This window comes from Prinia subflava, chromosome 5 (genome assembly GCF_021018805.1).
Source record: "Prinia subflava isolate CZ2003 ecotype Zambia chromosome 5, Cam_Psub_1.2, whole genome shotgun sequence".
Lineage (NCBI taxonomy): Eukaryota > Metazoa > Chordata > Aves > Passeriformes > Cisticolidae > Prinia > Prinia subflava.
This window is the reverse complement of record NC_086251.1, coordinates 40360092-40374935: the sequence shown is the minus strand read 5'-3', so window position 1 is coordinate 40374935 and position 14844 is coordinate 40360092. Positions and strand designations below refer to the sequence as shown.

At 51.7% G+C, this 14844-nt stretch overlaps 1 protein-coding gene across 2 annotated transcripts in view; it reads left to right on the top strand.

Moving 5' to 3' along the window:
* LTBP2 (latent transforming growth factor beta binding protein 2) overlaps nucleotides 1-14844 on the top strand; it is a 70662-nt gene that overhangs the window by 44425 nt on the left and 11393 nt on the right. The window contains exons 9-21 of one of the 2 annotated variants that reach the window (XM_063398991.1): nucleotides 1329-1403; nucleotides 5214-5336; nucleotides 5782-5946; nucleotides 6746-6976; nucleotides 7519-7541; nucleotides 9233-9272; nucleotides 9661-9744; nucleotides 10732-10857; nucleotides 11051-11179; nucleotides 11594-11713; nucleotides 12649-12768; nucleotides 12977-13099; nucleotides 13298-13423. In XM_063398991.1, coding sequence (XP_063255061.1) covers nucleotides 1329-1403; nucleotides 5214-5336; nucleotides 5782-5946; nucleotides 6746-6976; nucleotides 7519-7541; nucleotides 9233-9272; nucleotides 9661-9744; nucleotides 10732-10857; nucleotides 11051-11179; nucleotides 11594-11713; nucleotides 12649-12768; nucleotides 12977-13099; nucleotides 13298-13423 — 1485 coding nt within the window. Of the gene's footprint in view, nucleotides 1-1328; nucleotides 1404-5213; nucleotides 5337-5781; nucleotides 5947-6745; nucleotides 6977-7518; nucleotides 7542-9232; nucleotides 9273-9657; nucleotides 9745-10731; nucleotides 10858-11050; nucleotides 11180-11593; nucleotides 11714-12648; nucleotides 12769-12976; nucleotides 13100-13297; nucleotides 13424-14844 lie in introns of both variants that reach the window. The other variant, XM_063398990.1, reaches the window with a different exon arrangement.

The window sequence follows — 14844 nt, the reverse complement described above, 5'->3', positions numbered from 1 at the left end:
GAGCTCCCCCATCCCTAACATCCGGATATTTGCTAGCACCTGGTGCCTACAATTTGTGACTAAACTGTTGAAGGGGGTAAATAGATTTTTTTGGTTTTGTCCTTCACTCAGCTATCAATATACACATGGAAAACCTTGTAGCTTCATTTAATATACCAGAGAAAACCAGATTTTCTATTCTCCTTCCTGGTACATGCTGGTAATGATGATGTGTTCTCCTGTCTTTTATTTCCTAAGCACCTTTATCTTAAGAGGCTGGTCTCTACTTTTGCCTTTCAAGAACTGTCCTAGAATGGCATTAAATTGCTTTATAGAGTTCAAGTGTTCAGGGCATAGAGTTATGGATATGTCTGTGTCTGCCCCCAGAATGTGTTCCTAAACTTTGCAGGTTTTCTTTGTGGTCTTAAATTTTGCAGGACCTTGCCAAGCATCTCCTGCTGTAAGGATGATCTCAGTTTGTTCCTGGTTCTTGAAAGCTGCCATGTGTAATAAATCTGCCAGACCCTCGATATGACTATTGCCATGGAGAGCTTTCTATGTATGACACCAAGGAGTGAGCTACTGATGCCAGGCAGGAGAAACTGAGTGGTTGGAATATGGCTGGGCAGTCACTTAGCTGTCACATGCACTCCTTGTTCCAAGCAAAAGGTCCAGAAAATTAAGAAGAAACCCCACCCTGGGAAAATCCCAACATTAGGCAAAGTACCCTTCTTTCTACCCCACCCCATGCTCACTCCCTTCCCAACCCATCCACTTAGATTCCCTTTTCCTTGCTCCAAAATTCAGTGCCTATATTTGACTTGCTAGAAATTTATGGGCCACATTTTACTTGCCTTTAAAAATTTGGAGAGGTTTAATTGTGCGTGTTATAAAACATTTTGAAACCCACAAAACTATTTTAAGCAAAAATCTGAATTTTTCTTTGATGAGAGGGATTGGGGCAGGAAATCACATGCAGTATAAAAAGAAATGTAATAAACAGGGCCTGAGCTGTTTTTTCAGCAGCTTGTCAAGGACCTCAGCCATTCCTTTCACTCTGATCCCCCTTGTCATGTGCCACCTGGCTATCCAAACTGACCTAGAAGGAGACAAAGTGACACAGTCAAAGGCAGGACGTCTGGGTCACCAGTTTGGCATTTGCCAAGAAGCAGAAGACACTGCAGGGATAAGGTGGCTACTCTTACCTTTCCCTCTGCCCTGGGAGTCATCAGAAGCCCATCCAAGGCAGGCCTAGGGACCCTGTCCCCTCTGGAAGGAAAGCAGGGAAGGAAGGACACTGGTGGCTGGCTCTACTGCTAGTGTCCCACACTGTTTGCTTTTTTCCCCAGCACACCCTGTGATTGAGAATGGACAAGTGGAGTGTCCCCAGGGATACAAAAGGCTGAACCGGAGCCACTGCCAAGGTAAGGATGCTGCTTTCATCTATATCCCTCCTTCTCACATCCACTGTCAGAGTTGAAATTATCTACACAAAATACATTTATCTAAATGGTATAGCTCTGCAGAGAATGTGACTTGTAAAAATCTCCATGTTTTCATGAAGAATGAAAGAAAACCAGGTAACACAGGACTACATGACTCAGCTGACAAGCACAGTGAGCACATAGTTGGGCCAGTACAAGAAAACTCCCCTGTTAGGTCCTACTGACCCAGTAAGGACCTGTGTTTATGCTGTGCTAAGTGTGACTGTAAAAACACTTCTTTTATAGTCTGAAGCAATAGAAATTCTGTTGCCTAAAAATATTTGTGAAGGTTATCAGCGTGTTCATTTGTTCATTTAAAAGTAGGAGCATACCAATTTGAACATTTACAAGTGGGAGAGTGCCATTAAAATGATGCCTTTTGTTCTGTGTCACTTGCTCATGCTGCTAGGCTCCCCTGCCTGCCCCATGCTGCTAGGATTGATCCATTTCTCACTTCGTGGTCCCTCAGTTCCATATGAGGAAGGCACCATCTCTTCCCTTTTCTCTCTGGTTCATGTTTATTTGGCAGTTCTTGGACCTACACTGCTTGTGTTTTTCTATGCTCTGACTAGAGAGGAATTTTATTGTTCCCTTCTTGTGATCCCTGATAAGCTGAGAGGTGTCATCTCAGAGATGCAGCAGGGAGGAAACACAGGGCTGGCAATCCAGTGACTCATCTCTTTTAGCTGGGACTTTCCACCATGCTTACTTAATTAATGATTCAACCTCCCCATATTGTCCCGAGGGAGAACTTTGAACAACACAACAACTATTCAGCTTGGTGCTCAGATCTCGTCCCTTATGTGGCCACAGACAGTGCTGTGATTATGAGGAGCTACCCAGAGACATCAAACACGAGTTGGAGGAACAAAGCAGCTGGAGGGATGCATGTCAGAAAGCAGAGATCTGCAATGCCTGCTCTGGATTTCTGTCCCCTGTGGATCAGGGAGGGGATGACAGTGTGGATTTCGCTAGGAAGATTTTGCACAGGAAAAAGCATGAACCAGAGATTTGTGCCTCTGGATGCTCCTTTGTAAACTGGACTGGAGAAGTTCTGTTCTTCAGACACTACTGCTTCAAGGTGCTATACCCTCTACTGTTGCTGGAGAATGTGTGTCAGGAAGCCTTAGCATCACACCACACCTTTAGGGCCCAGGGTGAGCAATTTGGCAGACAGATGTAGGAGAGGCTACATGGGGACTTCTTTTGTCAGCCCAGGTAGGAGGGGAGACTACCTGGCTTTGCAGGCTATTATTAAAGAACTGTGACTGGAGGAGGACCCTGGCAGAAGCCCGCTTTCCTCTGTTCAGTGTGGACAGAAAGGGCTGTCTCTAGTGCCTTCCAGCAGAGGAACAAACAGTTCACCTTTGCAGGGTCTCCTTTCCTTTCCTTGCTGCATTCTATTGAGCAGAACAAGGCTGTAAGGAGTCTGAGCTGAGTGTGTCTGTCAGACCCCGCCAGGGATCTCCCAGTGCTGGTGGGATTAGCAGGAAGGATGGCACTGGAAGAGATAATTTGGTTGCTACACATGGGAAAAGGGGTCCTGGAGGCTCAGGGATAGGGAAGTGTTCGTGCAGAGCAGTCACCACACATGACACACACAGGCACCTTGGTGTCCATAAGTCCTAGGAGACCATATGCATATTTGGTGTCTGTTGGTAACCTGAGTCCTTTCTGCTGACCAAGCACTGGGGTAAACCTGTTGGAACAATAAACCCACATAAACCAGCCTGTGCCTTTGCCCCCCAGGCTTCCTGACTCAGTGTGGCTGTTTCTGAGGAGCACTGGCAGGCTTGTGTGGGGTGAGGAAAAGCAGCTGAAGCAGCATATGGATCTCAGTTTGTGGTGCCTGAGGCCTCTTATTTTGACTAGCCCTAGCCCTGGCATGCTCCAGGGGGTAGGAGTGTGCAGCTCTGAGCATACCTGCCTGCTTCTGTTCCCCGTGGGGACTTCCACTGTGGCAGAGAGCAGAATAGAGGGGGTTGGGATGAGGCCTGGATGTGGCCCTGTTTTAAATTAAGCATATAAAGCCCAGCCTTTGGTGCTTGTTTGTTTTGTACTGTCATTACTCTAATCCCTTCAATCCCTTTGTTCATATGGAGTCAAACACTTTGTCCAGTCTGGTCTGTCACAACAACCCAACACTCTGACCATGCTGTAGAGTGATAGGAATGAGCCACAGGGCTCCTCCAGAGAGCCCTAGTGTCTTTGCTGAGTGGGGTTCCCAGCATATTTGGGATTGGTCACTGGTTGTTCTCATGAACTCTGTCCTGTGCTTGGTACAGAGCAGGAAACACTACATTGTGCAGCCAAATCCTGCTCCTCCCTGGCCTTCTGCAAATCCCTGTAGAGTTGGTACCCCTGACTGACTTAACTTCTGGCCTGGTCTTCATGGCCCTTGTATGTCTTAACTGTGTGTGGAGCAGCTGGTGGGATGAATGGAGGAGTTTAGGAGCACAGGACTGGGGACAAACTCTAGGTCAGTAAGTCTGAACTTCAGCTGTCATTCCTGGCTGTGTGTCTCACAAGACAGCCCCCTCCACCAAGCAGTACTGCTTTGGTTCTGAGGAATAAGGTAGCTAGGAAAGCTGTTCCTGAGTTTTCAACCCCATCCATCTTGAAACAGTCCCTGGACCACCACTGGGTGCTCTGAGAGCACTTGAGGTCTCACCAGGGCCATGCACACTGGCACTGGGACTGCCCTATGTCTTTGGTCTAGCATCACATTGGCATTTCTTGGTCTTGGCAGCTCAGAGCTGTCCTGTGAGCAGTGAGTGGGCCCAGAACTCTCTCTCTGATGGCTTCCACCTCTTAGCTTGCAGTATATGTTCCTGTAGTTTGTCTCAGGGTAGTGCTGAGGTTGCTCCCTGTCCTGCTGCTCGTGCAGTTCTTCCTGCACTGTTTGTGCTTCCTGACACAGCACATTTCATCAGCATTCTGACATTTCAAGCTCTTTAGTGAAGACAGCTACATTATTCCATGAGGACACCTTCCTCCTTACTCTCCATCTGAAAACTGCCCTCAGCTCCCCTTAATGCACTTTTTGCCAATCCCTGTCTTCTCAGGCTTCGCTCATACATTCTTACATGGTGCTGCAGGAAGGCCTTTACTGCAGGCCAAAGGGATGAACCCGATGGTGTTTCCCTAAGATAAACCCAGCTTCCTTCCCAAAGACTGTGTCTGATGAGGGCTGAGTCAGGTGCAGAGGCAGAACTTGAGGCAGGGCTTGAACATGGTGACTTCCCACTTGCTCACCCTGTTCTTAGAAGAAGGCACAGTGAGCTACAGCCTGGCCCACCACCCCTCTGCCTCTGAATGGGATCTGTCAATGCCTCCCTGCATGCTGCCACTGAGTTTCTCAACAAGGATCTTCTCTGGATGATAGCTCTATGCAAGCAGTACCAGGAATCAGGAGAAAGGACAGGAGTCACCATTCCTGGCTTGCAAACAACCATGATAATAGTGACCCTGACAGAGTGGCTCACCGAAGGGGCCGCACCTGTTTTCCACAAGGACCAAAAAGCAGAGCAGTCATCCACAAGCCATCCTGCAGCTACAGCAAGCAAGCTCTGCAGATGTGGGACTACTGTCACCACAGAGGTCCCCCCTGTGCTGCTTGGTGTAGAGGCTGCCTTGGACACCAGTCCAGCTGAGACCCCTTCAGTTTGCAGCACCTGAATAGGGTAGGGAGTTTAGCTCACTCTCAGCTTCTCCACATCTCACATCTCACAAGGTTCTCTCTCTCCACAGATATCAATGAGTGCTTGATGCAGGGCCTCTGCAAAGACGCCTCGTGTGTGAACACCCGTGGCAGCTTCCGTTGTACCTGCAAGCCTGGAACCATGCTAGACCCATCCCGTAGCCATTGCATCTGTAAGTGCTCCAGGGAACCCCTCAGTCTGGAGAGGGACCTGAGCAGAACCCCATGGCTGAGTGGAAGCTACAGTGTGCTTCACATCTCCTTTGAGTGTACCTGAGTTGTGTTGTTCTGCACTTGTGTGCAGAATGGGTCCCAATCATGCATTATCATTCTCCATGGACATTGCACAGTCCCTGCAGAGGCTGAAGGGAATGTGCATGTGGTGTGGCAGCAGAGGACACAGCCCCTGGAATGAAAGGACTCCCACATGAGCTGGATTTTCTTGGGGATGACCCTGTTGGGGAAAGGCCCCATGGCTGATGGCCAGGGGGTGTTCTGGAGAGAAGACAGGGCAGTCCTCGGGCAAGGCTGGGAGGCACAGGCAGAGAAAGAGCCAAGGGCAGAGCTGAGTGTCCCCCATTCTCCGTTTGGAGGGCTGACAGGGCTGTTGTGTTTCAGCGGACAAAGCGGTGTCGATGGAGCAGGGGCTGTGTTACCGCTCGGCAGCCGGCGGCGTGTGCACCTTCCCCCTGTCGCACCGCATCACCCAGCAGATCTGCTGCTGCAGCCGCGTCGGCAAGGGCTGGGGCGACACCTGCGAGGAGTGCCCCACGCCCGGCTCAGGTGAGATGTGCCTGCTCCAGCTTCCTTCTGCTTAGACTGGGGGTTGGGTTTGCCTGGACACAGACAGCTGCAGGACCCAGAGCTGAGCAGTGCAAATAATGTCCCGTGAGATGGGTACAGAACCCAGGAAGCTGACCTGGATAATAGTGGAAAGATGGACAAGTCTCTGATGGGAAACCACTCTGTACCAGAGGAAGAACACAGCCATATCTGTGCCTGGCTTTATTCAACAGCCCTTTTCCCTTGTACATTTTTTGCTGGGAAGAAAGACAGGTGAGGATGAGTTTGAGTATCTCAGCATGGGATTGGGTGGAAAGAAAAGCACAAAAATCCTCAGGGACTGGAAAAATGTTCAGGTGGTTTGTGCAGAGTATCTTGAGTGATGTGCAGAGTGCTCAGTGCCTAGGTACTCCAAGTTTGCTTTTATCTGCTCCCTTGCTCAGCTTGGACCTTCCTGTGGTATGATCTCTTTCTAGCAGTACTGACCATAGTAAAGGATTTCATTTTGGGGTCTGGGAACGCCTGTGAGAAACCCAGCCTGCTCTGTGAGCACACTCCTTCTGCTTGAAGCATCCACCCACTGCAGTCCAGATGTGTTTCTGTAAGAATTTAACCCTTAGAAATTATAGAAAATTATAGGATTGGGGAAAATGGCACCTGCATTCACATACATGCCTGTCCATCTTCACTCCTTTACTCCACTGTCCCACTATCATGTCTTGGTATGGTAAACCAGATGATCCCTCCAGCAGCCTCCAGCCTCTGCTTTCTAAAGATTTGATTTGATTTTCCTTCACAGAGGCCTTCAAGGAAATTTGCCCAGCAGGACATGGCTACACCTACTCCAGCTCTGATATCCGACTGTCAATGAGGAAGGCAGAGACAGAAGAGCTGCCCCTCAGCTTAGAAGAGCAAGGGCAGAACAGCAACTGGACTTTGGACTGGACAGCGAGGAGACAGCAACTGCAGGACAACCTGCGTGGCAGCATCCTGGAGACATTCCCCTACCCTGGCACCTCAGCAAGACAGGGTAGTGTGGGGTCTACTGCTTATAGTTGCTCCATCTGGGGCCCTAGCAAGGGTGGAAAATTTTTCAGGTCCTGCCAAATATCAGGGATGGACCTCTGGCTGAAAATGGTTCCCTACATCTGTATGACTGTAACGTTCCTGAGGCATGAGGCACAAGGTCTTCAAGTCCTTGGAGAGAAAGTGGAGTGTTTCAGGCTCCTGCAACTGCATCTTTGCAGTTGGTGCTGACTGGCCAGGCTGCCTCCACCAAGACCTCAGGTCTGCATGGCAAGCCCAGCACTCCAGTCTTTGGGCTTCTGTCCAGCTCTGCTGGACGGCAGTGTGACCAACTGCTTGTGCCAGTATTTGCTGGAGCAGAAGTTCCTGGGGTCTGCACAGTGCCAGGAGTCCAGGTGTATTGGCTTTGGGAACAAGCTCTTGCAGACAAGTGTGAGGGACTGAAAGGCAGTGTCTTAGAGGTGGGACGAAGTTAGGGCAGTCAGGGTTTGAGGACGATGCTTATCTGGCTTCTCTCTACTCATCATGCACTGTTTCTTTTTCCAGGTGAAATTTCTCCTGCTGTGCAGGTGAGTAAGGTTTGTCTTGCTGCAGCTCAGTGCATCCTTGGCAGCTGGATGGGCTGGAAGGTGGCTGTCATACAAATTAATTAAAAGAGCAGAGATTTAGATATTATGAAGAAGGTATTTACTGTGAGCATGGTGAGACAGTGGAACAGATAGCCCAGAGAAGCTGTGAATGCCCCAGACTTGGAAGTTTTCAAGACCAAATTGGATGGGGCTTTGACCAACCTGGTCTAGTAGAAGGTGTCCCTGCCCACGGCAGGGGAGTGGAACTAGATGACCTTTAAGATCCCTTCCAATCCAAAACATTCTACGATTCTATTCCTGCTTACACTCTTGTACTGTTCAGCCAGGCAGGTATGTGAGTTGTGGTTCCAGCTGTGTCTACACTGCATCTCACAGGGATCAGGAGGGGTCCCTCATCACACAGGAGGGATCATCCACAATGAACTCAGTCCTAAAGAGCAAAAGGGTGAATTACAGCAAGGACCTATCCCACTGTAAAAGGACATCAAGGAGAATTTTGGTTTGAAATTGTGATCTATGCTGCATATGCAAGTTTGCTCTGCTTTCCCTAATTTCAGTTAATATCAGCTGTACTTACTCAGCTGAGGTGTGGGCATTCACTGTCAGCCTGGCCTGGCTGTAGGGCTGATGGGCAGCAGGATAAGAACTGCTGTAGTAAACTTTGGATGTGCTTCTCTCATGGAGCCCAGTGTCCTCTTCAAGCCCAGCTCACAGCCAGCTCTCTCTGTGTTGAAGTGGGTGCAGCAGAAACAGCACTGGAGCAGTCAGGGCAGGAGTCTCCAGCACTGGCTGCGTGAATTCACCCTGTCTGATGGAACCAGCCTGGGGACTGATTTTCTGCTAGGCTCTCCTAGGGCTTTGTGTCCTTATTTGAGTCTCACTTGAAAAATGTGTGCCTCTTGATCCATGCTGTCAGTAGAGGTTTGGCCATATCCCTCCTGAGCATATCTCTCTGTGTCCTCTTGCTATATCAGCTCATCCCTCAGACAAATGCAGTACCTCTGAGGGAAGGGACAGCACTGCCATTGTCACTGCTTCATAAACATGAAGTGACATCAAGTGCATGTGAGAAATCTCAAGACAGGGCAGAAATTTGAACCAAAGCTTCCAAATGTGAAGTCTGGAACTTCCATTGTTCAGCTGCCTGTTTTCTTCATCCATTGTGGAAAGCTCCACGGAGCAGAGTTGAGACTCGAGAATCAGGTTGTGCTCCAGCATTTCCTTTGGCAGACATAGTTTTGCCTGGAGGGGATGCTGAGAAAGAGCTTCTAGCACAAAGCACCCTTCTGGTGAGGGAGCACTGTTGAGGCAGGTCAAAGCAGCAGCTGTCCTCAGCTCTCCAGAGCTGCTGGTGACAGTGGCAATATTTACTGTGCCTGGATGGCCTTCCTGGCCACCTTGAGGAGGTGCCTGCCTGGTAGCAGTGCCCTGGTCTCACCTGCACAGTGTGCTGGCACAGCCCCTCTGTGGGTGGCATGGCCTGAAGCTGTGTTTTGCCCAAGATGACAGTGCTCAGGACAGAGTGGCCCTGCCAAATGCACCCAGCTAAGGGAGCTTCTTCTAGGATGGCAGTCTTGGGGAGAAGAAGAGCCAGGAGGTGGGTGGGAAAATGTCACAGGGGTGCTGCATCCCAGTTCCATGCAGAAGAATCTTATGTTTCTGTCCCTCAGGGAACTGCTGATGCCACTGCAGAGCCTGCCATGCACAGAGGTAAGTGCCAGGCTGCCGGGCGGGCAGGGCACTTGTGGGGAAGAGAATGGGCCAGTAAGGAAAGTGGGGAGACTGGGAGCTGCCTTCTCTGCATGGCAGCCCCCAGTGCTGGGCAGGACAGGCTCCTGGCTGGGGGAAGCATGGAGGACCCCTATCACACTGGGTGGCTGATGTGGGGCTATAGCAATGTGGGGATGTGATGAATATCCAGCAAGGTGAAGGAGGCTGTGTTAAATAATAAGATGATAGAGTTGCTGCAACAATCCTGCAGCCTCTTTTGTTCTCTTTTGATGCTGTGGTTGCCAGGACAGCCAGCCCAGGTCAACCTTGGGTGGCCATCTCTACATGGGATCAGGTAGCTTGACTTACCTCTCTTCTCCTTCAGCAGAGGAAGAGGAGTTCTGGCACGGTCCTCGCCAGCCTGGCCCCACTACTGCCTGGGATGCTGCTGCTCCAACACAGGTGCCAGCAGGTGTGTGTGCATCCACCAGTCTTGGGGATTTCCCACCTCTCTTTGCCCGGTATTACAGCAAATCATGTCCTAAGCTCTGCTCAGGGGCTCTCTCCCTTAACCAGTCTGTTTATCTGCCCACATGCCTCCCTTGACTTCCCAAAGAAAAGTCCCTGACCTGCCACTCTTATCCCAGCCTGGGGCCAGCTGCTGCCACCCAGGGAAGCCCGGCCAGCCGTGGGGAGTGACAAGTGTTGCTGTATGGGTTTAAGGTGTTTGTATCTGCGGGTCCCGCTGCCGCAGCTCCCTTGCCCGGCGCGGCGTTCGGCGCCGTGCCCCTCCCGCGGCGCTGACTCATCGGCGGGGGCGCAGGGGAGCCGAGCGGCTCCCGGCCGCCTTGTTTACTGCGCCGGAAACAAGGGCACTGTTGTTCCACGGTTGCTTAAGAGTCTGGGAGTGTGGTCCCTGCCCTGTGCCGGGGGCTGGAGCACCTTGGGGAGCAGGCCTGGCTGAGGCACCTTGCTGAGGAATGCGTCTTCCTCAATAGCCTTTTGTTTGGGGCTGGGCTGCCCCCTCACTCCCGCGGCTGGCTTTGTGCCGAGGGGGGTGTGGTGCCTCACTGCCCCTTCACTGCTGCCTGTGCTCGGCTTAGCAGGGCGGTGTGAGGTGGGGGGCCGTGCTGTCACCCGGAAAGGAACACCACCACAGGTGTCAGGCTCTGCTGCCAGTTTTAGTTCAAGGCATGGGGCTGCCGTGCAGGTGACCAGTATATGGCACTGGGGCATCCCAGCTCAGACCACAGGAGTGCAGGGAGATGGCAGGGTCTGCCGTGTCCTCCGTGCTGCCTCATGGGTGCAGGCTGCCTGAAGAAGGAGAGGAGCAGGCTCAGCATCACTCTCCAAGAAGGGGAAAAGCAGCCTCCTGGTGTTGTGCCGGGGACACAGAGCAGACACTAGATTCCGTGCACCCTTTTGGTGCTGCTCCCTCCCCTGTCCCCTCTCCTCGTAGGTGTCAGTGGCTGTGCCTCCTCACCCCTTTCCTGCGGAGCTGGTGCTTGTGTTCTGACTCCAGAGGGATACAGCTGCTTGTGCCACCCTGGTTACACCCTGGACCCCAGCCGCCTCCACTGCATTGGTAGGTTGGCAATTGATGGCTCGACTGCTCAGCCTTCTGGGCCTCAACAGCCCATTCAGTCCTTCTGGCCATCGGGGGAAGATCTTCTGGCAGCTCTGCTGAGCCCTGCCCACCTGCTGCACTGCGGGGCTGGCAGGGGCTGCAAGCAGCTGCAGGTGCTGACTGCTGGTCTTCCTTCCCTGCCTGGTCGTAGATGAAGATGAGTGTCTGAAAGACCCTTGTGCTGGAAAAGGTCGCTGCATCAATAGTGTGGGCTCCTATTTCTGCCTCTGCTACTCTGGGTACACCCTGGCTGTCTCCGTGGGCAAGCAAAGCTGTGAAGGTAAGCAGTGTTCACCTGGCACAGGGCTGCCATCTCTCCAGAGCCTCGTTGTTCTCTCACCCTCACACTCTCATGAATGTGCACATACAACATGCACGCATGCACACACATGCACACCTGCCCATCCTCCCTTCTCACAGGCCTGCCCATTGACAGCTTGCAATGGGAATCACTCTGTCCTGCTTGCTCAGGGATAGGACCTTGCCCGTGATGATCCAGACAGGAGTCTGTGATGCCAGCCCTGATCACGGCTTCATGGCTAGGGGGATGCTAGGGCAGGTGGGGGATAGAGGAGGGCCTCAGCTCAGATCCCCTGGGTAGAGCCAGCGGCAGGGGGAGCAGGTCCTCTCCTGCAACCAGCCTTCCTGACACTGGTGGGGGAAGATTCAGGAATGTCACCCTCTGTGTTGCCAGACCGAGATGAATGTGAGCAGCCTTCTATCTGCCGAGGACAGCGATGCATCAACACACCCGGATCCTACCACTGCCAGTGCAAGGAGGGCTTTGCCATGGGCCCCAGAGGACAGTGTGAAGGTAAAGCTTGCTGCTCCCAGTTTCCCTGCCCCTCCAACCTATCCTGTGCATGGCTGAACACTTCCTTTTCTCATCATTCGGTGTCTCCTCCTGTAAGGGAGCTAGGACACCCCCACATTTGTCTGCCCTGTGCCCTCCCCAAGGACTGCCTGTCCTCTCCTTTGACTGAAGGAAGAACAGGGTAGAGGGAATGGAGTTCTCCCAAGATTCTCTCCCATCTCTCCATGGAGTTCCCCAATGACCAGCCCATTCTAGCTTCCCTATAGGAAGGACATGCCTATATATTTTCATGCTACCTTGGCTTTGTCACAAAACTGTCATGCTGGCAAGTGGACTGCAGGGAGAGCAGGCTGCAGAGACTCAGGCCACCCATCCTCACTGCATCCCATTCACATGACCTGGGCTCTTCAAAGCTTTCACCCTTGTCAACATATGATGTGCTTGATCAAAGATTCCCCTTTCTCAGTAGCTCGTCTCCATCACAGAGTAGGAGGCTATTTTAGGAGGCAGTACAGGAAACAGGGCATGTACAGAATGCTGCTTCCCCCACACAGCCTCCAGAAAGCACTTGCCTTAAGGACAAGTGAGCTGGAGGTTGCATCCTAATCATAGTTATGAAACGCCCCGATGAGACAGCCCTGCACAGATGTTCTCTGATCCCTTTCTCTGCCCATGCACATTCCTGGCCTTGGCAACACCCTGCAGCAGTGAGTTTAGCTGCTGACTTATGTCAGCCCTCAGATGTGGGTGTAGGATCCCGAGGGACAGGTGGGGCCATAAGAAGTTTTGTCTAAGCCCCAGCAAACTCATCTCAACGCCTGTTTGGTATCAGTGTCCCCTGGAGGGAAACTCTGAGGAACCAGCTGGAGAGGGCACATTGGAGACTGCTGCACTGTTTACCTTTGGGAGCCTGAAAGAACTGTGTTTCTTGGCAGATGTCAATGAGTGCATGGATCCCAGCTCTTGCCCCAGTGGGAGATGTGTCAATACACTAGGATCCTACAAGTGTGTCAGCTGTGGGGTTGGCTACCGGCCCAGGAACGGAAGATGTATTGGTGAGAAATTTGGGCTACCTTTGGGCAGCACCCTTGCCTCCCATGGCAGCACTCCCTGTAAGCCTCAGAAGGAGCAGGGGCACAGGCAGCATCCTTCTCCTGCAGTCAGCCAGCCTGTTTGGCCAGGGCATATTGCACTCGTACCTTGTGTGGAGGGACTGCCCTGAGCACCCACCCATGCCGTGTTGCCTTCTGCTGTATCACACAGATGTGGATGAGTGCCTTGTGGAGGGGACTTGCTCTCATGGACGGTGTGTCAACCTGGATGGCTCCTTCCGCTGTTCCTGCCACCGGGGCTACGAGGTGGCACCTGATGGGAAGAGCTGCCAAGGTACTAGGGAGCCATGTGTCCAGACACTCTGAAGCATCACCCATTCAGTCCAGAGGGTTCTCTAGGCTCTCCCTGAGCACTTGGCTCTGCCTGAGTCCTGACCACCATGCTGGCTGGTTCCCCCAGCACATAAGCCCCTGGTTATGGTTGCTCTGCATTTTTTCCTCTTATCCCACTCTCCCCCATGTGTTTCTGCAGACATCGATGAATGCACAGCCCGGGCTACCTGTCCCTCTGGACTCTGCCTCAATACTGAGGGCTCCTATTCCTGCATGCCTTGTGACACTGGCTATACTGTCTCCAGAGATGGCAGCATTTGTGAAGGTATCCCTTCCCCTTCCCCAGGAACAGAGGAAGGGGTGGGTGCTGGAGGAGGTGAGGGAGGAGACATTGCCATAGCTGGGTTACTGGTGGACAGGAGGACTTCTTTAGCCTCAGGATCCTTTTCCAGCTCTTTTGCTTCCTGCTCAGCAGAGGGCATGGAAGGCTGCAAGCAGATGTCACTTGGAGCAGCAGGAAGGTGATTTTGGTCACACAGGAAAGGGGTGGGGGGAAGGACTCATGAACTAATGATGATCTAGAAGATGCTGACAAAGGCCAGAGGAGTACAGAAGGCCTGGAAACATTGGCAGAGTTGTGTGTCTTTCAGTTCAGAACTGTGCACACTGTGTATACTTCAAATGTAGGTCTTCAACAGAAGGAGAACTCTTGGGTCCACAGCCCATGGAAAGACTGTGGGCACCCAGGCTTCATCATTTTCCCCAAACCCTTAATATAACTTGGACATGTTTAGAAGGGAAAGCTTAGATCAAGGTCTCTGCTGTGCCAGGTATGCTGGTGGAGACTTAAACAGCAGCACTGATTTGTGTTGGTTGCACTGCTGAGACATGAGAGTGCTCAGTGCCAGCTTTACAGTTCAACTGCCCCTGCACAAGCAGGAAAACTCCCTCTCTGATGGCTGACAGTGGGGGTATCCTGGGATTGAGATGGCTTGATGCAAATTCCCTGTTTGGAGCAAGGGAAGGGAAAGGGCAGAGCTGGCAAAGCTACTTGTTTAAAGAATGGCCACATGCTGAGAATTATCTCTGGAGCACTGCAGAGCTCTGCAGCCTGCACGTAGCTGGCAGATGGAAGATCTTGCCTTTGATGTCACTCTCAGAAGGATCCCCCTGTATGGGGGCCTCCAGGAGGGGAGGAGAGGGAGGTTTTCCTCCCTTAACTCTCCTCTGTTTTGATGTCTGAGAAAGTCAGCGTGAAATGAACTTATTTTGCATTTGATTTTTGGGTGTGATGGAAGAGCTGTGGTTTGATGCCTTACATCTGCCCTCCCCTTTTCCCAAGACTCCACATGAGCTGCCCCATCTCAGCCACCTTGCCCCAGCCATTTCAAGAGGGCATCTTATCAGGGTTTGATATTGTTTGGGTCACACTGACCTGATGGCAGGATGGCATGTTCCTCTCTGCCTTGGCTGGTGGCCTTGTCTGTGGATTTAGGTTTCATATTTGAAAAATGATAAGGGTTTTGTGATAGATTTTTGTAAATAGACTAGGTTTTGGTTCCTCTCCAGCAGGATTAAATAATACTGCTTCTTGCAACCTTTTGAGACTGAAAAGCTGGGAATCCTGCCCCGAGATGGTAGGGTGCAATGCTCTTTGTGCCTGTGGCATGCTCAGTGCTCTGCAAAGGGGACAGTGTTCCTCCCTACCCTCAGCGGCTTCCAGTCTCAGGGCTTTACCTACTGTCA